The following is a 26,211-nucleotide window of genomic DNA, read 5'->3' as shown; positions in this document are numbered from 1 at the left end:
ACTCAGTCAGAGGTAAAAAAGAGCAAATTGATTGGCTCTGATATTAATTATATTTTATTGTTGAAAATTGGAACCATCACCAAACTACTTAAAACAATCCCAGTAATTTCACAGTTTCTGGGAAATCGTGATTATGAAAATACAAGGTAACCAGAAGGGATTAGGCATCATATTCATTCATTTAGCAAACAGTAAATATTGATTGCTTATTTGCACAGCATTATGTGTGGCACTGTTTCCTTTAAATAAGCAAGGGAAAATAAAAAGACATAATCAGAATCATAACCAGCAAGGGTATGAACTATGGAAACAGAAAATAGAATACAATAATGTTCCTTTATGTCTTCATTTTAAAATAATTAGCTTCTTAACAAAAAAAGAGAGGGCAGGGAAATTCAATTCATGATGTGGGATATGCAAAGATGAAATAGGATATGTCCTCGGTAGGCCTCAAAGTACTTAAAAATTCAGTACACCAAAGTATCAGGAACAAATTATAGTGCAATGAGAAATGGGGAAAAAAAATAGTCAAAATTATAATCAGGTTATAAAAAAATAAGATACAATGCTATTTTTTTCTAAATAGTTTAATCAATAACAAAACTTCTTCCTACTATTCAATCAATTGTAATTATTTGTGTTCAATCTATGCAAAGTAGGAATCTAATGACAAACAAATGGTTCTCTACAGTGTGAGACTATTTTACAAGCTTTTATTTATTTTAAAAAAGCAAAAGTAAAAATAATAAAACACCTTAAGGCATAGCCTTTTTTTAGGTCTAGGTTTCAACTCACATTATTTCTTAACCCCATTTCTGCTCAAATATTTTATTTTTTTAATCATGCCATGCATTCAGCAATACACAGAATGTAAATAGATTATACAAATAAAGTAATATATCTTCTATGGATACTCAAGCAAAGCATGAAATTCAATTTTAGAAGTGAGGGAAATTATTAAGGAAATATAATACTTTTATGGCCATAGTTTTATTTTTCTTTCAACATCATAGAGCTATGCCTCATTGTTTCAGAAAGTTATTCACATCCCTTAAATAGTACATATATGTCCTACATCTTGCAGATGTATAGTACTATATTATTATTACAGCACAACACAGCATATGACAACGCATTACTCATTCAAATATGAGTGCTAATATGGAGATTATACAAATTACTAGATGATCCTTAGAGCATGACTGGATCCTTCTTATTCTTCCGTCTCAGCTTGGATATCCCCTCCTCAGAGAAGGCATCCCTGATGACCCCATCTAAATTAACTCTGCCTCTATCACTATCACATTACCCTGCTGTTTCCCAATTTTCATAGCACTTACCACTATCTTAAATTATCGTGTTTATTTCCTTGATTTTTGTCTGTCTTCCTCCACCAAAATGTAAGCGCCATAAGTACAGGTACCTTTTCAGTCTTGTTCACTGAATCCCCATTACACAGAACAGTAACAGCACACAGAAGGCACTTGATAAAAGTATTGAATAAATGAATAAGAATAATAATAAGCTCAAACAATAATGTAAACCAGAAGAAAAAAAGAAGGCGGACTATACACCGAAGCTAGCAAGGAAGAGTGGAATTTAGAGAATGGAAATTTCACCATGGCTCTAGTCCCAGAGAAACTGGTACCTCTTAAACTGCAAAGGTAACCATTTAAGAAGTGAGCAGTCTGTATCCCATGATTAAGCAAGAGGACACTATGCCTTTCACACTACAATTACCACTGTCAGCAAGGTTTTATTTTAAGGGAGCCCTGACTACAAGGCTACCCCAGCCACAAATCTACTGCTCTATATCTTGCCATCAGGCATCACTGGTCCACTTCCAGTAATAATTTGTCAGCTACAGCAGGTTCAGACATGCCCTGTCTTCTCCATTTATACCACAGAGAACCACTGACCCTTGTGCAAATGAGCCTCTTTGCAAACCCCGTAGACTCATGGTCCTATCTGCTCCTTACCCGTGCTCTGCCAGACATGTCACTGAAAGGAGTGGTAAAAGTAACACAGAACAGATCCTGCTTTTTTTTGCAGAACCTAGTGTTTCTTTGCCCATCAGTTCCGCCAAAGACGCAAACTTCTTGTAAAAGCGGTAAAGGGGAAGATTTCTTATTCAGATGCATACTAGCTGCAAGTTCTTGGCAAGCCAATTACCATCCCCACACCTGTTTCGTCCTCTGTAAAAGAGGGATGATCACGGTATCCGTCTCAAAGGAATCTTGTAAGAATTCAATGAGCTAATGCATGTAGGGCAATTAACATAGTGCAGAACACGCAGAAAGCAACAAATAATGGGAACTGCTTTTCTTATTAAGAGGATAATGATGATGACGATTTTTAGCAGTAGAGTATGAATTCCTGGAGGGCAGCGACAGTGCTTGGTTCCCCGTAGGTTTCAAATGAAACTGAAAAATATAGAAAAGGGGACAATGGCTTCCTCATTTCCCTGTCCCTAGACCTCTCCCCGTCAAATCAATCTCGAGATGGCTGCCATTTGCCTAAACTGGGGGTAGGGAGCTTGGATCGTAACCAGAATAGAATCAAAGGGTGGGAACCATCTAGCAGCTCCAGGGGCAATCGATTACTTTATTATCCTCAAGTTTATGCCCCAGAGTGGCAAAGGCGAAGTAAGCAGCGCTCCTAGGGCCTTGGTTGTGGAAACCGGGGCTCATAAATGGCCAGTGCACACCCCGGGGAAGCCTCCCTCTCCAGCACCGTGGGAGGGAGAAGAAAAACGGCCCAAACAATTCGATCACCACGTTGGGGTTCTCCGGCTCTGGCCCGAGTTTTATTCACCAGGAACGACCCCCTGCTCTCTCCCCAGCGCCCCATGCCCACCTCCTCCAGCTCCTTCGATTTAAGACTCCAAACCGAGGGCCCTCCAGGCGGGGCCGGCATCGGAGCATCACCTCAGCGCCCGGTGCTGGCTGCCCCCGGGGTCCCGCCTCCCAACAGCCGGCGCCTTTCCAGGGGGCTCGAGGCCCGGGAGCCCAGCACACAGCCCGCCCTTAGCTTCTCAGGGCGCCAATTTCGCCTCGCCAGACCACCTCTCAGCCCGGACCCGTCAAGGCTCAAGCCCCCTCCTCATGCACACACCTGATCCCCCACGGCCCCTTCAGCTCCTCTCCCCTCGCCACGGGCCTTGTCAGGAAGCGAATGGCTCAAATGGTACTGACAGAGCGCAGCTCGGTCCGCCGCCGCCTTCTCCTCCTCCTCCCCGCCATATTACGGATCTCAGGCTGCAACGCGGGCTCCTGGCAACCGCCGCCGCTGCCACCCCGACTCCACCTCTCAGGGCCGGCACTTCCGGTGGTTGATTCCCGGGCTGTTAAAACCGTTGGCCCACCAGAACACTACCATCCCCGAGGTGCATTGCGCGCCCGCGGTGGAGGACGTAATGCTTACGGCCAGCACGCTGCACGCCGGGAAACGTAGTCTTCCTTGCAAGCTAGAGACTAGAATTTATTAATAAATTTACTTATTTAGTAGAATAGGAACACCTCTCAGGGTCTGAAGCTCCCTGAAGTGTTCCTTGAAGTTGCCATTTTTTTCTTATCTGTATAAAGATAACCCCTTTCTATGCAGCCGTTAGAAAAGATGTAACATTCACCAAAATATTTTCTTGTAGGTAAAAACTTGCTGAACCCACCTGGCGTGATGGCTTACGCCTATAATTCCAACATTTTGGAAGCCGAGGCGGAAGGATCGCTTGAGCCCAGGAGTTCGAGATCAGCCTGGGCAACAAAGGGAGACGGCATCTCTACAAAAATTTTAAACGTTAGCCGGGTGGGGTGGCGCGAGCCTGTGGTCCCAGCTACTCGGGAGGCTGAGGTCGGAAGATCGCTTGAGCCCAGGAGGTCGACGTTGCAGTGAGCCATGATTGCACCACTGCATTCCAACCTGGGCGGGCGATAGAGTGAGACTGTCTGAAAGAAAAAAAAGAAAAAAAAGGCTGAATCCTAGATGCCAACTGCAAGGCTTAAGACATCTATCCCCTTTTGCAAATCAGTGGGAAAATGCACTAAAGGAAAAAAAGGTAACAGAAAAATCCCTGAATATTTTTGCAAAGTTCTCTACATAAAAATGTTACCAGCCTTCCAAAATATGTCCAGGGGCCCCTTTTCACTCCCTAACTCGGCTTCATGGTCTATCTCTCTTACCCTCCTTCCAGTGCCTGTTTTTGCATATGTAAAATGGGGGTTTTAAAAGTGCCTATCACAAGGGTGGTTGTGAGACACAGTTGAGGTAACTCTTGCACAGTGCCTGGTACAAAAGCCCTTAGCAGAAGTAAGATTAGGGGGAGGAGGAGTGAAAATGTCACAAATCACTGGGGAGGCCTTTATGTCAGTCCCCACCCTGCCATTAACTGCTTAATTCACCTATCCTCAGTTTCCGCATCTATGAAATAAGGGAATCCTTAAAACCCCTTCCAGTTTTATAATCCGATTGTGCCTTCTTTGCTAGGCTCTTCCAGTCCCCCAGAATCTGGAAAATAAAGTCGATTGAAATCAGTCTCCTGATAGTAACTGTTAGGCTGTATTGAGAATGAGATAAGCATATAAAGTGTTTGCTCGCCAAGTACCTGGGACATGGTAAGTGCTCTGTAAACGTTAGGTGTACTTGCTAACTTTTATTTCCTCCCAAAGAATGTGAATCCCATAAGAGCAAAAACCCTGTAGGTCCTGTTCAACTGTGTCCGGAGCACCTGGACCGGTATTTGGCACATCTTGAATTGAACTGAACTGAACTGAATTGAATTGAATTGAATTGATAGTCTCAGCATCCTGCCTCTCCAGGTTCCCTGGAATTCAGTTTCCTCAAGGGCAGAAAAAGGAGTCACTAAAATCCCTTCCAGTCCTACAGCTTTAGGACGGTTCTTATCCCTCCTTTTCTCGCCTAGGAGTCTGAACGCCCAGGTTGAAGTTCAGACCTCGGAAAACCCTAACCCACCTTAGGTTTGGAACGTGAGCCTGGGGCCTGGGGCCTGGGCCCTCCCCCGTTGCCATGGAGCGGCTCCGCCCGCTGGCGCTGCGAATCCCGATCCCTGATTGGCTGGGCGGCCGACTCCCTCTCTGGATGTGTCCGCTGCCGCCATTGTGCGGCGCTGGTTCCCTCAGAGGGTTCCTGCTGCTGCCGGTGCCTTGGACCTTCTCCCTCGCTTCTCGTTCTACTGCCCCAGGAGCCCGGCGGGTCCGGGACTCCCGTCCGTGCCGGTGCGGGCGCCGGCATGTGGCTGTGGGAGGACCAGGGCGGCCTCCTGGGCCCTTTCTCCTTCCTGCTGCTAGTGCTGCTGCTGGTGACGCGGAGCCCGGTCAATGCCTGCCTCCTCACCGGCAGCCTCTTCGTTCTACTGCGCGTCTTCAGCTTTGAGCCGGTGCCCTCTTGCAGGGCCCTGCAGGTGCTCAAGCCCCGGGACCGCATTTCTGCCATCGCCCACCGTGGCGGCAGCCACGACGCGCCCGAGAACACGCTGGCGGCCATTCGGCAGGTGAGACCCCCACGTTCGCGCCCCTCGGTCCTCCCGAGAGCTCGGACTTCTACTTTTCCTTCCCAGGGTTCCCCGATCTTCTCAGGACGGCCTTCCCACTTCCTCATTCGTCCACAAGGCACACTCCCGGCCCTTGATCCCTCCCAGTGTCTAGGGATCTCCGGACTTGAGGTTTTATATTTACAGAAGACAGCAGATATGTATATAGTTTCTGTGCGCCTGACGCTGAGGTTACATACAGCCAGGAACAAGGTCAAAAGTGTCCCTGGTTTACAGAGTGTACATCGGAGTGGGGGAGGCAAGCCTTAAACAAGTAAACACATAAATGAGATAACTTTAAGAGAGTGAAAGGTGCAATGAAGAAATCGGGGGAACTCGAAGGAAAGAGTTACGCTATTTTATTTAGATGGAATAGTCAAGAGAAATCGTCTCCGAAGAAGCAACATTTGAACAGAAACCGGAATTATAAGGAGCCAGGCAGGTGCAGAAGGTCCTGAGATGGAAATAATATAGAGGTGTTCAGGTAACAGAAGAGGCAGTGTTTGGCCTGACTTCAAGGAACAGAACAAAGACTGGTGTGTGAATGAAGTAGAAAATGGGTCAGGTCAAATAGGGTCTTGGTCAGTAATTGAGGTTAGTCTAAATAGATCACCCTTCACAAGACATACGTTTGCTTGTCTTCGAAATCTCTTGAGTCATTTCCTTATCACCTTTTCCCCAGACACACACATTCGCACTCGCACAACCCTGGCAGCTGGACTCACATCAGTTTCTGCCCCCTCCTTTTCACAAGGAACTCCTGAAACTTTTGATACCTCCCAGCTCTTGGCATTCTCCTGGCTTCATAATAATGACAGCTTACAGAGAGGGCTTTTCAGTGGATTAGGCAGTTTTGCATCTGTGTAAATATATCTGATTCTCTTCTTTTTTATTTTTCTCTCTCTCCTTCCTTCCTTCTTCTTCTTCTTTTTTTTTTTTTTTTTTTTTTTTTTTTAACTTTACAGAGTCTCACTCTTTTACCCAGGCTGGAGGGCAGTGGTACAATCTCCACGCACTGCAACCCCTGCCTCCCGTGTTCAACCGATTCTCGTGCCTCAGCCTCCGGAGTAGCTGGGATTACAGGCGTGTGCCACCACGCCCAGCTAATTTTTGTATTTTTAGTAGAGATGGGGTTCTGCTGTGTTGGCCAGACTGGTCTCAAACTCCTGGCCTCAAAGTGATCCACCTGCCTCGGCCCCCCAAGGTACTAGGATTACAGGCATGAGCCATCCATCATGCCTGGCCTCCCTCATTTCCTTTTTTTTTCTTTTTTTTTTTAAACGAAGTCTCACTGTCTCCCAGGCTACAGTGCATCGGCACAACCCCAGCTCACTGCAACCTCTGTATCCCAGGTTCAAGTGATTCTACTGCCTCAGCCTCCCGAGTAGCTGGGGTTACAGGCATGAGCCACCATGCCCGGCCAAGATTTATACTTTTAAAGCTGCACTCTGGCCCATGTGGAGAATGTACTGTGGGTGTAATTTCATTCCTTTGCCACTGTTTATAGTAGTGTATCTGTTTTTGGAATACACTCAACTCACATTTATCAAGTTTTTCCTTCTATATCTCATTTATAATCTACCAGAAATTCTAGCACTGTCAGAAGTGTATATATGTATGTATACATTCGACTTTACCAATAATTTTATTTGTTTATTTATTTATTTATTTTTGAGACAGGGTCTCTCTCTGTCACCCAGGTTTGAGTGCAGTGGGGCGATCTCAACTCACTGCAACTTCCACCTCCCAGGTTGAAGCGATTCTTGTGCCTCAGGCTCCCAAGTAGCTAAGATTACAGACGTGCTCCTCCACTCCCAGCTAATTTTTGTTTTTTGTTTTTAGTAGAGATGGTGTTTTGCCATGTTCCCAAGGCTGGTCTCAAACTCCTGACCTCAAGTGATCCACCTGCCTCAGTGGATTACAGAGTGCTGGGATTACAGGCAAAGTGCTGGGATCACAGGCATGAGCCACTGCCTGGCCAGCTTTACCAGTACTTCTATGTTATTCCAGTAATTGAGATAAAAAGATGAATCCCTGGTTCTAATTCACATATTAGTATATATAGGAGATATTGCAAGTTCAGTTCCAGACCTGAGTAAATAGTCAATAAAGCAAATATAGTAATAAAGGGAGTCACAAATTTTTTGGTTTCCCAGTGCATATAAAAGTTATGTTTACACTATATTGTAATCTATTAAGTATTGTGTATGTATATATATATATGCACATATACACACATATATAGGTTTTCATCCATGGTTCCTGGCTCATAACTCTCAGCCCTTGCTACAGTATTTTGTTAGGCATCCTAGGCCTTAGGAGCAGGCCTTGGAAAACAGAATCTCTCCTGCCCTCCTGCCTTCCCCAAGGCAGGACTGGAATCTTTCCGTCTTTCAAATTGTGAGTCTTAAGACCCTCCTCAGAGAGGGACCCCACCCTATACCCTGGGGGAAGGAATGCTGACATCATGAAGCTTCCATAAAAACCTAAGAGGAATTAAAAAAATAAAAACTAAAATAAACCTAAGAGGACTTGAAGCCAATTGGTCAGAAGTTCCATAGGCCCCAGCTTGCTATTTGTGTCTGGAGGAGGGTGGGGTGCAGTCTTGGGGACCAAGCCCTCAACCTATGATCTGACACTATCTCCAGGTAAATAGTGTCAAAATTGAGTCGGAGGATACCCAGCTGGTGCCCACTACTTATTGGTGGGGAAAAACCCCCACATTTTTGGTCACAGACATCGGGGTTGATTGTTGTGAGAGCAGAGGGAAAATGTGATGTGTTTTTCCAAAATAGTCGTACATCTGTATCACATGGGAAAAGGAAAAGATTTAAATAAAGCAGAAAAATCTCCACCCATAAAGGACGTTATTGATAAATTTGACTATATTACCTTTAAAGATGTGTTTAAAAGGACATAATAAATAACAATGGCTAACATTTATTGAAAACTATTCACTAGCACAGTGCTCTGTGTTGTTTATGGATACTTAAATAAAAACCTGTAAGGGAGTGACATGAGAATAATATACACCAACTTTAAGATGGTAATTACCTGTGGAGAGGAAAGGAGGAGAATGAAAGGGAGAATTTCAGCTGTATCTGTAGTGTTCATAGTAAAACTGAAGCGGATAAGAGTGCAACTTCTACTGCATCCTAGCTTGTGCAGCCCTGGGCAAGTTTCCTACTCTTTCTTTGTCTCAGTTTTCTTATCTGTTAAATGAGAATATTAATAGTACCTGCTTCAGGGTTGTGAGGATCAAATAAGTTAATACATTTAAAGCACTTAGAAGAGTGCCTGGCAAGTAGAAAAGGCTCAATAAATAATAGTTTTTGTTTTTGTTTTAGTACAGAAAGAGACTGAGGAAATTAGGTCAAAATATTCACATATGTTAAATCTTTTTTACTGTAGATGTTTGCAATAGACCATGACTTAAAATATTTTTTAAAAAATTAAAAATCTTGATCATAGCTGGGCACAGTGGCTCACACCTGTAATCCCAGCACTTTGGGAGGCTGAGGCGGGAGGATTGCTTGATCTCAGGAGTTCGAGACCAGCCTGGACAACATGGTGAAACCCCGTCTCTACAAAAAATACAAAAATTAGCTGGGCATGGTGGCACGTGCCGGTAGTCCCGGCTACTTGGGAGACTGAGGTGGGAGGATGGCTTGCGCCCAGGAGGCGGAGGTTTTAGTGAACTGAGATCATGCCACTGCACTCTAGCCTGAACAAAAAAAAAAAAAAAAAAAGAAAGAAATCTTCATCGTAATGAGCATTTCACATCTTTATTGTGATGAGGAAGCCAAGGAAGCAAACATTAAATAGTGTGTCTCCAGAGGAGCATGGCTCGTGTAATTTAAGGTTCAAATTCTCTTTTTAGATAAATTCTAATCTACCTCATCAAGCTTAACAACTTATTGGCCAACAGCCAGTGCTGCTTACATAAACAAAATGTGATATGTCCTAGAAGCAGGCGTGGTGTCTTTGTGGTAGAGGGTGGAATTAAACCAACAAAAACCTGACTCATTTATGCCAAAGTAGTGAAATATCTGACTAATCAACAACCGTAGGGTGATCATCAGAACTGCTGTACCAACAAAGAGTGTAGGTAAACAGTGGAATTGTCTAAGTATTCATAAGCCATTGATGACCCATATAGTTAAACATCCAGAGAAAACATAAGTTCCTGAAGTCTCCTAGTCTTCCACTGTGAAAGTAAGAAGAGTGGGAAAATTAAAGTTTTTAAGGAATCCATCAGTTAGGAATTGAAGTAAGGTTATATACACAGGAAACAGAAACAGATCAGGATTGCTGTTTGGTGGGGGAAGTGGAAGGAAAATGAATCAAAAAGGACAGCTGTCTTAGGAGCCCTGCTGGTCTTTTGGGTGGTTAGATGCAAAATAATGTTTGCGGCCATTTGACAGTAATATTGTTGATGTTTTTGTTAAGGCAGCTAAGAATGGAGCAACAGGCGTGGAGTTGGACATTGAGTTTACTTCTGACGGGATTCCTGTCTTAATGCACGATAACACAGTAGATAGGACGACTGATGGGACTGGTCGATTGTGTGATTTGACGTTTGAACAAATTAGGAAGCTGAATCCTGCAGCAAACCACAGACTCATGTAAGTACTTTATTGTTACTTAAACAGATCTTTTAGCTTTTATTGGAAATGACAGACACTGGTGCCTTCTAATTACATCTGCCCCAGGAGAGTTGTCTTGTTTTGTTTTGAACTGTATGTAGGTCTCCTAAGTAATGAGCAAGTGCCAGGAACAACAGAAATTTGGCATTATGTTTTTAATCTTTCCCACTGAGGCTAAATTATTCTCAAGATAATACTGTCTAGTCATAGAATCATGAGGCTGAAAGCCATTGCTTGGCAATCTTCTTGCCTTCAGGTGTACCAAGAAGCAAATTATACATTCATTAAAAGCTTCAAGTAACATTATAATATCACATTTTAACTTAACCCATTTAATTCTTCTGATCCTCATAACAAACTTCTGAGGAATCACAGAATTGTAGGAATAGAGAGTATCCTAGAAATCATCTAGAATAGCACTTTGCAGTAGAACTTTCTGCAATGATGGAAATATTTTATATCTGCACTGTGTAATATGGTAGGTACTTGTGGCTATTGAGCACTTGATATGTGGCTAGTGATACGAGGAAGTGAATTTTTAATTTAAATGTAAATTTAAACTGAAATAGCCATGTGTGGCTACCATATAGGATACTATAGATCTAGATGAATCTTGCTTTTAGATATAGTCCCAGAAAAGTTAAATTATTTACTCAAGGGCAAATAACTAGTTCATAAAGAAGCCAAAACTAGAATCTATCCCAAGTTTTAGTCCAAATCATGCTGTTTTTAGCTGCCCCCAGTGTCTTTCAACCCTGTAAGAGCAAAAGTTCTTTCAGTGTCTAATTTAATTCCTTCCTGGTAGAGTGTAAACGTAGCTTCCAAAGTATATACACTAGAGCTAATCTTACAAGATGTTCCGCAAAAACAGGGTTCAAGTAAGATCAAACAGTGTATTCTGAATACTTCTGTTGTGGATAAACAGTCCACATCAGCTGATTCTTACTTGTAACTTAGCTTTTCGCAAACTTACATGATCACAGAACCTACATCCTCTTCCCCACTTACAGCGGTAAACACCCTTGGAATTGGTATGCTGAGTAATATACTGTACTTTGGAATGTGGTTATTTAAATCCCTCTCTGCTTGTCATCTTTGCAGTACTGAAAAGTGTGTGCTCACTGGTTATTCATGTAATATCAATTATCCAGACAATGATCGATTCTCTTGGAAAATTAAGTATTTGACCCAACAATTAAGTTATACTTTTTCCTAAAAGATGATCCAGACCTGTTTTCCTAGGATCTGAAAAACATTAGTCTGCCGAAGGAAGTCATACTGTAGGCAGGAAAGAATATTGGTAACACTTGAGAATTATGAGTCCAAGTTGCTAGAATTGTTCTTGAGTGTCATCAGATATTGTATTGCTCTGCTTATGCAAGGGAAAGGCTGGTTTGAATATTATAATGACATTGCAGCTAATAAAATGTCAGGTTGAAAGTTAATACTTAAAGCAAAAATGTTTAGGGTCATCATTACCCTTAAAAATCCTTTAAGGGAGCACTGAGTCCATTTCTCTGGAATTTGTGCATCCTAGGAAAAAAAATTGTGATTTTCAAAAAATCCCTTAAGAAGACAGCAAAGGCAACATATTATCTCAGTGTCTTTAACACAACCAGTCTTTGCTCCACTATTGGAACAGAGTGTGTTCTATGATTGAAAACTAAATGAAGTAATTGGCTTGTGTTTACGGATTATGTTGTGGGAAAAAATAGATATTTTCTCTAGAATTATGCTCAGTGTGATGAGATGCTTGTCCTGAGAGGAGGATAAGGAGGAACCTAAGATCAGCCAAAGGAATAACAAATTCAGGTCTCCCATCTTTCACTCTCAGGGAATAGAAATTGATTAGAATGGCTGGGATAATTGCCTGTAATGTTTAAATTATCCTTATCTTTTTTTTTTTTTTTTGAGTTGGGGTTTCACTCTTGTTGCCCAGTTTGGAGTGCAATGGCATGATCTTGGCTCACTGCAACCTCCACCTCCCGGGTTCAAGTGATTCTCCTGCCTCAGCCTCCAGAATAGCTGGGATTACAGGCACGTACCACCACACCCGGCTAATTTTTGCATTTTTAGTAGAAACGGGGTTTCGCCATGTTGGCTAGGCTGGTCTCGAACTCCTGACCTCAGGTGATCTGCCTGCCTCAGCTTCCCAAAGTGCTGAAATTACAGGCGTGAGCCCACTGTACCTGGCCTATCCTTACCCTTTTTTAAAAGCATGATCTTACAGTTGAAATAATGCAGTTGAATTAGCATTAAGTTAAATAATAATTTTATTATGAGAGAAAAGCTAATTTCTTTTGTATCAAGCACTTAGTTTTCATTTTCTTTATCAGAAAATTATGTCTTAGAACATTATTTATTTTAAACAGTTGCACTTAAATAAATACACAATACAGTTAACAGATTTATGTATTCCTAAGAATTCCTCCTGCATAGCATTCTATTAGGGAAATTACAATCTGAAAATTAAGTCTTTGAGTTTTCCAAAGGTGGCATATACTCTGCCCTTTGGGGAGTAGGGTTATTAATAATGTTATTAATTCAATAGAAATTCAGTGATTTCTTAAAAATTAAATGATTTTTGTTGTTGTTGCTGGTCTTTGGTCAAGAATATCTGTATTTGAACACATGGAGGTTCCTGAATGATGGAGCACTCAGAAAGGGCATGGAAGCTCTATGCCCCTTATCCCATACCTCACCCTACGCATGTCTTCATCTGTATGCTGTGTAACATCCTTTATAATAAACCTGTAAACATGTTTGAGTTCCGCAAGCCACTCTAACAAATTAATTGAACCCAAGGAGGAGGAGGTGGGAACCCCAATTTATAGCTAGTGTCAGAAGCACAGAATTACCAGAAAAGGAAAACAAATCAAAACAAAACAAAACAAAAAACAGAAAAATAACATCCATTATACAATATAAGAAACCAAAGACCATCAGTCTCTAATCTCTGTGCTCAGGTGTCTGTGTGCTTCAATTCTTCTCATCTACGAGTCTTGGGTTTTCAATGCTCACTTGTCACCAGGATATGAATTAAAAATGTCTTGGGCACCACCATGTGGTCCAGTTGTCTTAACCTTTCTAAAAGTGCTTGTGCAAACCATTTACTTGTTGCTTCTTACACAATTACAGCCCAACCTACTTGTGGTTAAAAGCAACCACAGCATGTTTGAAAGTCTTATGCAATAAAAGGGAAGTTTATGATTACATTTAGTCTGTACTTACTGGATACTTTAGGTTTTATCAGTTCCAAGTACAGCAAACTCTGGATAATATGGTTAATTACTTCCTCCATGATTCTTTCAACCTTCATATCAATTTTGCTAAATATGGAATGATTGACTAGCCAGAGCAATCAGGAAAGAGAAAGAAATAAAAGGCATCCAAATTGGAAAAAGAGGAAGTCAGATTGTACCTCTTTGCCGACAACATGATTTTGTATGTAGAAGAACCTAAAGACTTCACCAAAAAACTGTTAAAACTGATAAACAAATTTAGTAAAATTGCAGGATATAAAATCAACGTACAAAAATCAGTAGCATGTCTATACGTAAATAATGAACTAGCTGTAAAAGAAATCAAGAAAGTAATCCCATTTACATAGCTACCAAAAAAAACAATAAAATACCTAGGAATAAATATAACCAAAGAGGTGAAAGAGCTCTTACAAGGAAAACTACAAAACACTGATGAGAAAACTTAAGAGGACACAAATGGAAAGACATCCCATGCTCATGGATCAGAAGAATTAATATTCCTAAAGTGACCATTCTACTCAAAATAATTTACAATTCAGTGCAATCCCTATCAAAATATCAAAGACATTCTTCAGAGAAATAGAAAAGCAACAATCCTAAAATTCATATGGAACCATAAAGAAGCCCAAATAGCTAAAGCAATACTGAGCAAAAAGGACAAAGCTGGACATATCACACTACCTCACTTCAAGATATACTACAAAGCCACAGTAACCAAAACAGCATGGTATTGATATAAATACTGACACACACACACACAAAACAGATACATAGACCAGTGGAATACAATAGAGAACCAAGAAATAAATCCATATATTTACAGCCAACTGATTTTCCATGAAGGCACCAAGAACATTACAGTGGGGGAAAGGAACTCTCTTCAATAACTGGTACTGGGTAAACTGGATATCCATATGCAGGATAATGAAACTAGACCCCTATCTCTCACTATATTTAAAAAATCAACACAAAATGGATTAAAAGTTTAAATTTAAGACCAGAAACTATAAAACTACTAGAAGAAAACACAGGGGAAAAGCTCTGGGACATTGATCTAGGCAAAGATTTTATGGCTAAGACCTCAAAAGCACAGGCAACAAAAACAGGCAAATGTGACTATATTAAACTAAAAAGCTTCTGCACAGCAAAGGAAATAATCAACAGAGTAAAAAGAAAACCTGTTGAATAGGAGAAAATATTTGCAAACTATTCAACAGACAAGTAACTAATATCCAGAATATACAAGGAACTCAACAGCAAAAACAATAATAATCCCATTAAAAACATCTATTCAAATCCTAATTTGAATAAACATTTTTCAAAAGAGGACACACAAATGGCCAACAGGCATATGAAAAAAACACCACAAATTATTAGGGAAATGCAAATCAAAACCACAATGAAGTACCATCTTATCTAGTTAGAATGGCCATTATTTAAAAGATTTTTAAAATAACAGATGCTGGCGAGGATACAGAGCAAAAGGAACTCTCATATTCTGTTGGTGGGAATGTAAATTAGTACAGCCATTATGGAAAACAGTATGGAGGTTTCTCAAAAAACTAAAAATATAGAACTACCATACAATCCAGTAATCCCACTAGTTGGTATCTATCCAAAAGAAAGGAAACTAGTGTATCAAAGGCATACTTGCACCCCCATGTTTATTGCAACACTATTCACAATAGCCAAGATACAGAATCAACCTAAGTGTTCATCAGTGGATGAATGGATAAAGAAACTGTGGTAAATATACTCAATGGAATACTATGTAGTTAGCCATAAAAAAGGATGATATCCTGTCATTTACAGCAACATGGATGGAACTGAAGGTATTATGTTAAATGAAATAAGATAAGCCAGGCACAGAAAGGCAAATATTACATGTTGTCACTCATATATGGGAGCTAAAAAAGTTGATCTCATGGAGGTAGAGAGGAGAATGATAGTTACCAGAGGCTGTGAAGGGTATGGGGTTGGGGGAAGAGGAGAATAAGGAGAATTTGGTTAATGAGTACAAACATACAGTTCGATAGAAGGTATAAATTCTAGTGTTCAATAACATAGTAGGGTGATTATAGTTAACAATCTGTTGTATATTTCAAAATAGCTAGGAGATTTAGATGTTCCTAACACAAAGAAATGATAAATATTTGGGGTGATGGACATCCTAAATACCCTGATTTTATCATTATACATTATGCGCATATCACAAAAATATGTCTAAGTGTATAGCAATAAAAATGTGGAAAAAAGAATATCTATAATTTGGTTCAAATTATTACAGTAGGACAGGCGCAGTGGCTCACACCTGTAATCCTAGCACTTTGGGAGGCCAAGGCAGGTATATCACTTGAGGTCAGGAGTTCAAGACCAGCCTGGCCACCATGGTGAAACCCCGCCTCTACTAAAAACACAAAAAATTAGCCAGGCGTGGTGTCACACGCCTGTAGTCCTAGCTACTCGGGAGGCTGGGGCGGGAGAATTGCTTGAACCTGGGAGTTGGTGGTTCCAGTGAGCTGAGATTGCACCACTGCACTCCAGGCTGGGCAACAGAGCAAGACTCCGTCTCAAAAAAAAAAAAAAATCTTAAAGTAAAGTATCTTTGGACTTTGCTATGGTCGAAAAAAGGAAGTTGGAGAAAACACTCTTTCCTTTTGATTGAGAGACATATGCAAAATGTTTGTTGCAATACAGTTTATCTGTTTCTCTTTTTTCCTACAACGTATTTTCTCTTCTCTTACAGGAATGATTTCCCTGATGAAAAGATCCCTACCCTGAGGGAAGCTGTTGCAGAGTGCCTAAACCATAACCTCACAATCTTCTTTGATGTCAAAGGCCATGCAAACAAGGTACAGTTTAAATTGTGGACTTCACTTTGTTAAAAAGACATCTTATTTCATTGACGGTCATTTCCGAAGTTACATATATTCTGTTATTTATTCTTTTTAAAACTTATTTTTATAAATTATATTGTTTAATGGAAGTGTACAATGCAGGAATCTATATCATTTAAGGAAACAGTGCATTATGGAACTTTTTAACCTTTTATGGAAACTTTACAAAACCAGCACAAAATGGAAGAGTCAAGTTTCTATTATTTACATAAAGCATTTACAAAAGATATTAAGTAAACAGTAAAAAAGGCACTTCTAGAAAAAAACCACTCTAGTAACCTTGAGTTACTTGAAAAAAAGGAATTCCGAAGTTATACACAAGACCAATTTTATCTAGCTTAAAAGTTAAGGGCCTTATATGGACAACTATGGACTGCATTTAAAGAGAATTCCTATATTAAAAGCTTCTAATAGTTAACAGAACATATACCTTTTACATAGATTTATCCCTTTGTATAATTTATATCCCTTATGTATAGTTTTTTATTCATTAATTTTAGCAGTTATACTTTTATCAGAAAATCATTTATTTTCTTCAAATGTATTTGACATTCCTAGATAAAATTTTGCTTAAATTTTAGGGCCTGCACTTACACTCATAAGAACATATTATTACAGTGAAAATCAGTGGGAAGATATGATTCTGATTACATTTGTTCTCTTATAACCAGCTTTTCAAGTGCAAGCACTTTTTTCCCCATTTGGGCAACTTGAGTATTTTTCCCCTAGCAATATTAATAATCAGTAAGGGCCATCTACTGGTTGAGAATTCTGATGATGCCAATTTTTTTTTTTAATTAATCCCATGATATCATTGAAACCAGTTGTTAAAACCCAAAATGGGCCGGGTGCGGTGGCTCACACCTATAATCCCAGCACTTTGGGGGTGGATCACCTGAGGTCAGGAGTTTGAGACCAGCCTGGCCAACATGGCGAAACCCCTGTCTCCACTAAAAATACAAAAATTAGCTGGACTTGGTGGCGGGCACCTGTAATCCCAGCTACTCGGGAGGCTGAGGCAGGAGAATCGCTTGAACTGGGGAGACAGAGGTTGCAGTGAGCCGAGATTGCGCCAGTAGTACTCCAGCCTGGGTGACAGAGAGAGACTCCGTCTCAAAAAAAAAAAAAAAAAACCTGAAATGTGGAGCCTAAGTATACACTCTAATTTTATTACAGTTAATTCCTATTTTTAAAGAAGGAAGAGAATGGTAACTAATTTATTATTCTAGTAAACTGATAGTTGTATACGTCTAGGTTTTCCAATTGGTCTGCGTTAGAATCACCTGGACCTATTTTAAAATATAATTCCTGGGCCATTCTCCCTAGGGAAGAGATTCTGAAAATGTCTAGGGTGGGCTCAAGGAACATGTATTTTTAATGAGTACCTCAGGTGCTCATTGTTGATGTTGCAGCCCGCATTTGGGAACCCTGATAGGTCCTACATTTCACCCATGGTATGCTGACTTTTATGCTTATTCTCTTAGATTTTTTGAGACAGAGTCTCACTCTGTCACCTAGGCTGGAGTGCATTGGTGCGATCTCGGCTCAATGCAACCTCTGCCTCCGGGGTTCAAGCAATTCTCCTGCCTCAGCCTCCCAAGCAGCTGAGATTAGAGGCATGTGCCATCACACCCGGCTAATTTTTGTATATTTAGTAGAGATGGGGTTTTGCCATGTTGGCCAGGCTGGTCTCAAACTCCTGGCCTCGAGTGATCCGCCCACCTTGGCCTCCCAAAGTGCTGGGATTACAGGTGTGAGCCACCACGCCTGGCTTCTCTTAGAATACTTTTTAAAAAGAAGTAGACATTTTAAAAAAAAACTAGCTATTTGAGTTTTCTGAATGGGTGCTCATGGGTGTTCAGCCAAGACTGGGTAGAACATAGTGACCTAATTCACCAAGATGGTAGTAGAAAGGCACAAGTGTAGGCAACAAAGTGGAGCTAGTAGAGCACAGTGGCCAAAATCATGGGCTTGGGACTCCAATAGTCCTTGACTGAGCTCTTACTACAGGGTAACCTTAACTTTGATGAGCTTCAGTTTCTTCATGGGTAAAATGGGGATACTAAAAGCAGTTACCACATAAGGTTGTTGTGAGAATTAAATAATGTAAATGCGAAGAGTTTACAGTGCATGTCTTTGTTCAAACAGCAAAAAAAAAAAAAAAAAAAAGCTTTCTATAGCTTGCCTTCAGTTGCATTAGCGAAGAGGAGGCATGACATGGATAATTTGTGTCCTTTTTTATTTTGGTGGGGGAATGCATTTTGCTCATCATATTTGGTTAGGGGTATGTGTAACATTCCAAAAATTAGCAGTGTTTCACAAATTATGCAGCAGCAGCATTGCATCCCACATGGCTGGTGACTTTCTTGTTGTTAGCTGCTATTGATGTCACTTCACTAGGGGTTACCAAATAATACTTAAATTCTATCATGTCTTCTTCATTTCGTAGCTAGACTACTATAAAAAGAAACTTCTGTTCACCTTGGGAAGAATTGGGAGCCCCTTAACTCTTCCCAGTCCCTCCTACCCTTGCCCCATTGCTTCTCCCTCCATATTGGTGATGGGTAATGCGTCCTCTCAGTCCCCTGGACTGAGAAATCTACCCTCTGTAGTTCCCAGACTGGCTGGCTCATGTTTCATTTAGAAAAGACACAGAGTGATAGAGCTGTGGGTATGAAAGGACTTTTCATAGTGGCTAAACTAGGGTATAAGGCAAGGAAAATTTTGCCTCTGGCCTCATCTGACCTATGGCTTACCACACTTTTCAAAAGTATTCCAAAAGGGGTGAGGCCCTCAGAGGGAGTAAAGCAGCAGTACTCCACCTTCTTCCTTGTTTGCTGCTGGTGTGAGTTTAAAATGCATCCCAGTGGATAATAGACTCTACCAATACTTTCAGTACCTCCATTTCTAGTAAACCTGTTTTATTCCATAGGGTTGTACTTAATATGTGATAGTTATTGGCTGGGGCTATCTATCACATTTTAATCAATTTTAAATATATGAATCTCTTTATTTTACAGGCTACTGAGGCTCTAAAGAAAATGTATATGGAATTTCCTCAACTGTACAATAATAGTGTGGTCTGTTCTTTCTTGCCAGAAGTTATCTACAAGGTAACATTCGGGATTTTTCTTGTACATATTAGGTGAGCTGGTGTAGATAATTGCAATGGGCTGCATAAGCACAGGATAGATGCCTATTAAATTGAACTGCATCAGGGTCACAGTTGAGAAGCTCCTCTTTTAAATTAACCAGAGAAATTCCAGAAGGGGAATGTACTCATACCCCTTACAGAATGCCATTATTCCTCTTTTGCCCCTTCTTTTATGTTGTTTATAGGCTCACTCAGATTACTGTGGTAAAATTCTCACAACAGAAAAGAATTATGTAGCCCCTACTTCTCACCAACTAACAGCAGAACATACCTTCATAAAATAAATTCTTAATTATGGAGAATCTAAAACATGCATAAAATAGAGTAGTAGTGTACCCCCCCTTTAACCGTGATCCAGCTCATTTCACCCATAACCCCATTGATCCTCCCCAGTGTTATTTTGAAGCAAATCTTATTCCATCCATAAAATTGCATTAAGAATCTTTAAAAAGTGATGCCATTTTATTTTTATTTTTATTTATTTATTTATTTATTTATTTATTTATTTATTTATTTATTTATTTTAAAAGACGGGTTCTCCCTCAGTTTCCCAGGCTGGAGTGCAGTGGTGTGATCACAGCTCACTGCACTCTTGACCTTCCAGGCTTAAATGATCCTCCTGCCTCAGCCTTCCAAGTAGCTGGGACCACAGGCGCACGTCACCACGCCCAGCTAATTTTTTATTTTTATTTTTTGTAGAGACAGGGTCTCCCTGTATTACCCAGGCAGTTCTCCAACTCCTAAGCTCAAGCAATCCTTCCACCTCAGCTTCTCAAAGTGCTGGGATTACAGGCATGAGCCACTGTAACCAGCCTAGTGATGCCTTTTTAAAAACATAGCCACAATGCCATTGTCCCATCTAAAAATTATTAACAGTAAATTCTTCATATCATCAAATATCCAGTGTATAAATTTTGACTTGTCTCGGAAATGTCATAAATGGTTGTTTTTCATAAATTGCTCATTTGAATAGGACCCAAGTAAGATCGGCGTGTTACAATCGTAAATCTTTTTTTGTTTGTTTGTTTTTGAGACAGAGTCTTGCTCTGTTGCCCAGTGGTATGATCTCGGCTCATCGCAACCTCTGCCTCCCGGGTTCAAGCAATTCTCTTGCCTCAGCCTCCTGAGTAGCTGGGATTACAAACACACACCACCATGCCTGGCTAATTTTTTTTGTATTTTAGTAGAGATGGGGGCCGGGCGCGGTGGCTCACGCCTGTAATCCCAGCACTTTGGGAGGCCGAGGTGGGCGGATCACGAGGTCAGGAGATCGAGACCACGGTGAAACCCCATCTCTACTAAAAATACAAAAAATTAGCCGGGCGCAGTGGCGGGCGCCTATAGTCCCAGCTACTCGGGAGGCTGAGGCAGGAGAATGGCGTGAACCCGGGAGGCGGAGCTTGCAGTGAGCCGAGATTGCACCACTGCACTCCAGCCTGGGCGACAGAGCGAGACTCCGTCTCAAAAAAAAAAAAAAAAAAAAGAGATGGGGTTTTGCCATGTTGGCCAGGCTGGTCTCGAGCTCCTGACCTCAGGTGATCTGCCTGCCTCGGCCTCCCAAAATGATTACAGGTGTGAGCCACTGTGCCCTGTCGGCAACTGTAAATCTTAAAACTTGCAGGTTCTGTCTCTCTCTCTCTGTTTTTTTTGTTTGTTTGTTTTGGGGGGGTCCTTGTTTTGTATTTACTGAAGAAACCAGATTATTGTTTTGTAGAGTTTACCCAAGTCCAAATTTTGCTGATTATGCCATGATATGGTTTAATATTTTTTTCTCTTTATTTTCTATAAACTGGTAGCGAGAGCTGGAAGCTTGCCTTGATGAGGTTAGGGTTGGTTATTCTTGGCAAGATAACTCTAGAGATGAGGGTGTTTTTCCGTCAGGAGGCACTTGACATCTGGTTGACTCCTGTTGTTTTTGGCTGCTATTGATGCTCATTGGCCAGATCTGTCCATTTTCTAGGGAGCTACAAAATGTTGATATTTTAATTCTATTACTTCTTGCATTAGCTGAAATAGATCTGTAAAAAGAAACTTTTCCTCCTCTACTATTTAGTTACCAAATAGGCAGAATAAATGCTTTATCTTTCCTTTTATTTACCAGTTTCCAAAATAACAAGCTGGTTCCATAGCATTCTTTACCAGTGACCAACAGAGCATACATTGAAAATTTTTACAGTGAGGATAGAGCCTATCAATAGAAGCTGTCATGGAGTTGAATAGGGTCATGGGGCTTGCAGACATTTGGAACAGTGTTTCCCAAACTTCCTTGACCACAGAGTCCTTTAAAACGTATAAGACATTCCCCCAGAGGAGCACAAGAGCAGAGACTAAAGGAACTCCATCCACATCTCTCCATTTCTCTGTTGTCCTCTCCCATTCTCTCGTCACAATGCCTTCTCTCCCTTCCCACCTCACTTCCCCATCCCCCTCCTCACCCCTACAACTCTTCAGCCATTTGCTCTGGAAAGGGTCAAAACTAAACAGCCCATCTTGAACTGACCTTGGTTCCATCCTCATTGAGTTCTAATTAATTATCTCCGGCCAGGATTTAAGTCGATAGCCAATTAAAAGTTTATTCTCATGACATTATTAAAATTTGATCCTGAAGTTTTAGTTTTTCCATTTTAAAGATAGGATTGCAGTTTTTAAGGATTGGGGAAAAAAAAGTTCTCATATGTGCTGCATATTAGTGCTTTACATTCTTCACATTATTTTCTCAAAGGGTTTATGATTGAGAACTTATTTAGTAGATACCGGGCCAGGGTACCAACCATGACCACCTCATCTGATTGAGCACATTGGCTAAATCTAAACTAATAAGTATTCAACTTTACATATGATCATTATTTTACTTCCCCAAATTCCTTTTCAGATGAGACAAACAGATCGGGATGTAATAACAGCATTAACTCACAGACCTTGGAGCCTAAGCCATACAGGAGATGGGAAACCACGCTATGATACTTTCTGGAAACATTTTATATTTGTTATGATGGACATTTTGCTCGATTGGAGCATGCATAATATCTTGTGGTACCTGTGTGGAATTTCAGCTTTCCTCATGCAAAAGGATTTTATATCCCCGTAAGTTGGAAGGTTTTTTATTTTACCCAGACAGACATCCTGAATGCTCTTATTTGAAAGGAAGGATTAACAGAGTAGACAACCTGAATTGGTTCTGACCTGCAAAGCTTACCATGCCTCTAAATTGGATTGCCAATTTCGCTTCTTAGGTGGGAAGAGTTCAGGCATATTTCACTGTTTTCAGACCAAGTCGATCACATATTTTCGGTTTTTTAGTGTATTTTGAAGAAAAAAAAATGAACCTGCGAAACTATGCTGAGCAAGGGATTTTATTTCTGTGACTGGTTTTTTTGAAAGCCAACACAGGATCCTGGGCAGAACCACAGTGAAGACATCCTGTGGGCACCAGCCTCCCCACTACCATCTTATGTTATAGGCACTCCCCTACCTCTCCCCATAAAATTTCCATTTCCTAACCTGCTAGCGATCTCGGAATCATTTCTTTGGCAATTCTATATCTGTATATTTCAGCTAATTAGAGTTGTAGGTCTAGTATTATTTCAGACATACATGATTCAGTTCAATAAATATTTGATAAGTGCCTACACTATTGCAAGGTTCCATGTTGAGAAGCTGAAGATGCAATGGGTAAAGAATCAAAGCCATGATCTCTGCCCTCGTGACATCTATAGCCAAGTGGGAGAGTGAGAGATGCTAATCAAATAAAAATCCAATCAATATAAAGTTAAAACTAAGATACAGGCTATGTCAGAGAAAACTGTGTATGGACTATAATCTGATCTGGTCTGGGTTGTCAGAAACAGCATCCCCAAGGAAGTGACAGTTAAGCTAAGATCTGAAGGGTGAGTGGGAATTGGGAGGAATCCAGATCAGAGAGAAAAATACATGTAATGTGGTCTGGCAGGAAGGAGCATGGTTCTTTCTAGGAAGTGAAAGAAAATTAATATTCTTTCAATTAATTTAAAATTAATCAGCACAGAAAAGAAAGGAGGAATGTGGTGTGAGATGAAGCCAAGGAGACAGGTCGGGGCCAGGTCAGGCACACCTTCAGTGGCTGTGCCAAGGACAGTTAGGGGTGGCGATCATTAGTGAGCTACTGAAATGTTTTAAGCTGGGACAGTGTAGAGGAGGTTCATGGCATCCTGGGTTTTGGAACAGTCCCTCTGATCACAGTGCAGAGGCCAGTTAGGAGGCATTCTCTGGGCACTATTGGTATGCAGTGAACACCATACTTACTGGCCATTATAGATTCCTGAGACAGCTGCTTATTATTCTAACAGGATTGGCTTTCCTCTTTCCCCAGGGCCTACTTGAAGAAGTGGTCAGCTAAAGGAATCCAGGTTGTTGGTTGGACTGTTAATACCTTTGATGAAAAGAGTTACTACGAATCCCATCTTGGTTCCAGCTATATCACTGACAGCATGGTAGAAGACTGCGAACCTCACTTCTAGACTTTCACGGTGGGACAAAAGGGGTTCAGAAACTGCCAGGGGCCTCATACAGGGATATCAAAATACCCTTTGTGCTAGCCCAGGCCCTGGGGAATCAGGTGACTCACACAAATGCAATAGTTGGTCATTGCATTTTTACCTGAACCAAAGCTAAACCCGGTGTTGCCACCATGCACCATGGCATGCCAGAGTTCAACACTGTTGCTCTTGAAAATCTGGGTCTGAAAAAACGCACAAGATCCCCTGCCCTGCCCTAGCTGAGGCACACAGGGAGACCCAGTGAGGATAAGCACAGATTGAATTGTACAATTTGCAGATGCAGATGTAAATGCATGGGACATGCATGATAACTCAGAGTTGACATTTTAAAACTTGCCACACTTATTTCAAATATTTGTACTCAGCTATGTTAACATGTACTGTAGACATCAAACTTGTGGCCATACTAATAAAATTATTAAAAGGAGCACTAAAGGAAAACTGTGTGCCAAGCATCATATCCTAAGGCATACGGAATTTGGGGAAGCCACCATGCAATCCAGTGAGGCGTCAGTGTACAGCAACCAAAATGGTAGGGAGGTCTTGAAGCCAATGAGGGATTTATAGCATCTTGAATAGAGAGCTGCAAACCACCAGGGGGCAGAGTTGCACTTTTCCAGGCTTTTTAGGAAGCTCTGCAACAGATGTGATCTGATCATAGGCAATTAGAACTGGAAGAAACTTCCAAAAATATCTAGGTTTGTCCTCATTTTACAAATGAGGAAACTAAACTCTGTGGAAGGGAAGGGGTTGCCTCAAAAGTCACAGCTTAGCTGGGCACAGTGGCTTATGCCGATAATCCCAGCAATTCAGAAAGCTGAGGCAGGAGGATTACTTGGAGGCCAGACTGGGCAATATAGCAAGACCCCATCTCTAAAAAATTAGGCATGGTGGTGCATGCCTGTATTCCCAGCTACTCAGGAGGTTGAGGTGGGAGGATCACTTGAGCCCAGAAGTTCAAGGCTGCAATGAGCCATGATTACACCACGGCACTACAACCTTGGTGACACAGTGAGAACCTGACTCTTAAAAAAAAAAAAAAAAAAAAAAAAGATAACTAGAACTTCTAGAACTTCTTGTTTACAGTTAGCCAGAAACTATACAAGTGGTTTAACATGCATTATCTTACTCAATCCATACAAAAGTCTTATGGAGGTGTTAGCACTCTTTCTACTGATGAAGAACTGAGGTACTTCATAAAACCACTTACCCAAGGTGTCTTGAGTCTGGTACAACTGGCATTCAAATCTAGGTCAGTCTGCCCCCAGAGCCACTGCCCTTACCCCTCACTGAATCTGCCTTTATATTGTTGAGCCCATGACCCCAACTGTTCTTTCCAATTTGAACTTCCAGGGATTTTATTGTGAACTTAAGTAGCAACATTAAAATGAAGTTGAATTGTTTTTAATGGCAACGCCGTCTGTCTCCTCTAGCTTACCGCTTCTCACCTTTCAACCCCATCTGTGGCCTTTGTCCAGGCCCACAGCTTAGCCATGGCTTCCCTCCTGCATCCCTGCCGTGGGTTGCTGGCCTCACACTTGCAGCAGCTGGACAGTGATTTTAGAAGGCCACCAGTCCCCACAGCTATGTGACAATGAGAAGCAAACTTTTCTGTGACAGATTGTATTGGCATAGGCATGATAGATGGGGCTTGGTATGTTTTGAATCAGCATTTGCAAAAAAATTGTCTTGAATTTAAAAATGAACAACAAAGAAAGATTTGTTCATTGAGTGGAACAAATGTCTAAACTGCATGTACTTCCGTGCCACGTTATGACTACAGTGAAAGGAGGAGGAAAAAGTGACCAAAGAAGATACATCAGGCCAGGCCCGATGGCTCATACCTGTAATCCCAGCACTTTGGGAGGCTGAGGTGGGTGGATCACTTGAGGCCAGGAGTTTGAGACCAGCCTGGCCATGATGGGGAAACCCCGTCTCTACTAAAAATACAAACATTAGTTGGGCATGGTGGCACATGCCTGTAATCCCAGCTATTCAGGAGGCTGAAGCAAGGAGAATTGCTTGAACCCAGGAGTCAGAGGTTGCAGTGAGCCAAGATTGCACCACTGCACTCCAGCCTAGGCCAGAGAGCAAGCCTCTGTCTCAAAAAAAAAAAAAAAAAAAAAAGATACCTCTGTTCAACACTAGCTGTTCAACAGGCTGTTCAACAC

General features: G+C 41.2%; 2 protein-coding genes across 15 annotated transcripts in view; one reads left to right on the top strand and one right to left on the bottom strand.

The window, feature by feature from the left end:
• CCP110 (centriolar coiled-coil protein 110) overlaps positions 1-5,572 on the bottom strand; it is a 31,759-nt gene extending 26,187 nt beyond the window's left edge. For 4 of the 13 annotated variants that reach the window (XM_063700009.1, XM_063700005.1, XM_063700008.1 and 1 more), the window contains exon 1: positions 3,115-3,332. The gene's annotated coding sequence lies outside the window, so the exon portion shown is untranslated. Of the gene's footprint in view, positions 1-1,340; positions 2,424-3,114; positions 3,385-3,667; positions 3,945-4,968 lie in introns of those variants that run through there. The other 9 variants (XM_063700006.1, XM_063700007.1, XM_063700010.1 and 6 more) reach the window with 5 other exon arrangements.
• Positions 5,118-25,097, top strand: GDE1 (glycerophosphodiester phosphodiesterase 1). Of its 2 annotated transcripts, none has more exons than XM_063700014.1 (6): positions 5,118-5,506; positions 9,995-10,170; positions 16,201-16,306; positions 19,372-19,464; positions 22,378-22,589; positions 23,854-25,097. In XM_063700014.1, exons 1-6 carry the CDS (start codon positions 5,246-5,248, stop codon positions 23,999-24,001), a joined length of 996 nt encoding a protein of 331 aa, XP_063556084.1. In that variant the 5' UTR covers positions 5,118-5,245; the 3' UTR covers positions 24,002-25,097. The 2 variants fall into 2 exon arrangements, with proteins under 2 accessions (XP_063556084.1, XP_063556085.1); XM_063700015.1 differs by having other exon boundaries at positions 5,373-5,506; positions 9,999-10,170.
• Positions 25,098-26,211: the final 1,114 nt, after the last annotated feature.

Source organism: Gorilla gorilla, chromosome 18, assembly GCF_029281585.2.
Source record: "Gorilla gorilla gorilla isolate KB3781 chromosome 18, NHGRI_mGorGor1-v2.1_pri, whole genome shotgun sequence".
NCBI classification, from domain to species: domain Eukaryota; kingdom Metazoa; phylum Chordata; class Mammalia; order Primates; family Hominidae; genus Gorilla; species Gorilla gorilla.
This window is presented reverse-complemented; position numbering and strand designations above follow the sequence as displayed.

What these genes read in the sequence shown, in the direction of transcription:
- GDE1 (XM_063700014.1), top strand. Translation starts at nt 5,246, where the DNA reads ATGTGGCTGTGGGAGGACCAGGGCGGCCTCCTGGGCCCTTTCTCCTTC. An exon ending in TCAAAGGCCATGCAAACAAG is followed by an intron (nt 16,307 to 19,371) that starts GTACAGTTTAAA and finishes TTTATTTTACAG; the next exon opens with GCTACTGAGGCTCTAAAGAA. An exon ending in CAAAAGGATTTTATATCCCC is followed by an intron (nt 22,590 to 23,853) that starts GTAAGTTGGAAG and finishes CTCTTTCCCCAG; the next exon opens with GGCCTACTTGAAGAAGTGGT.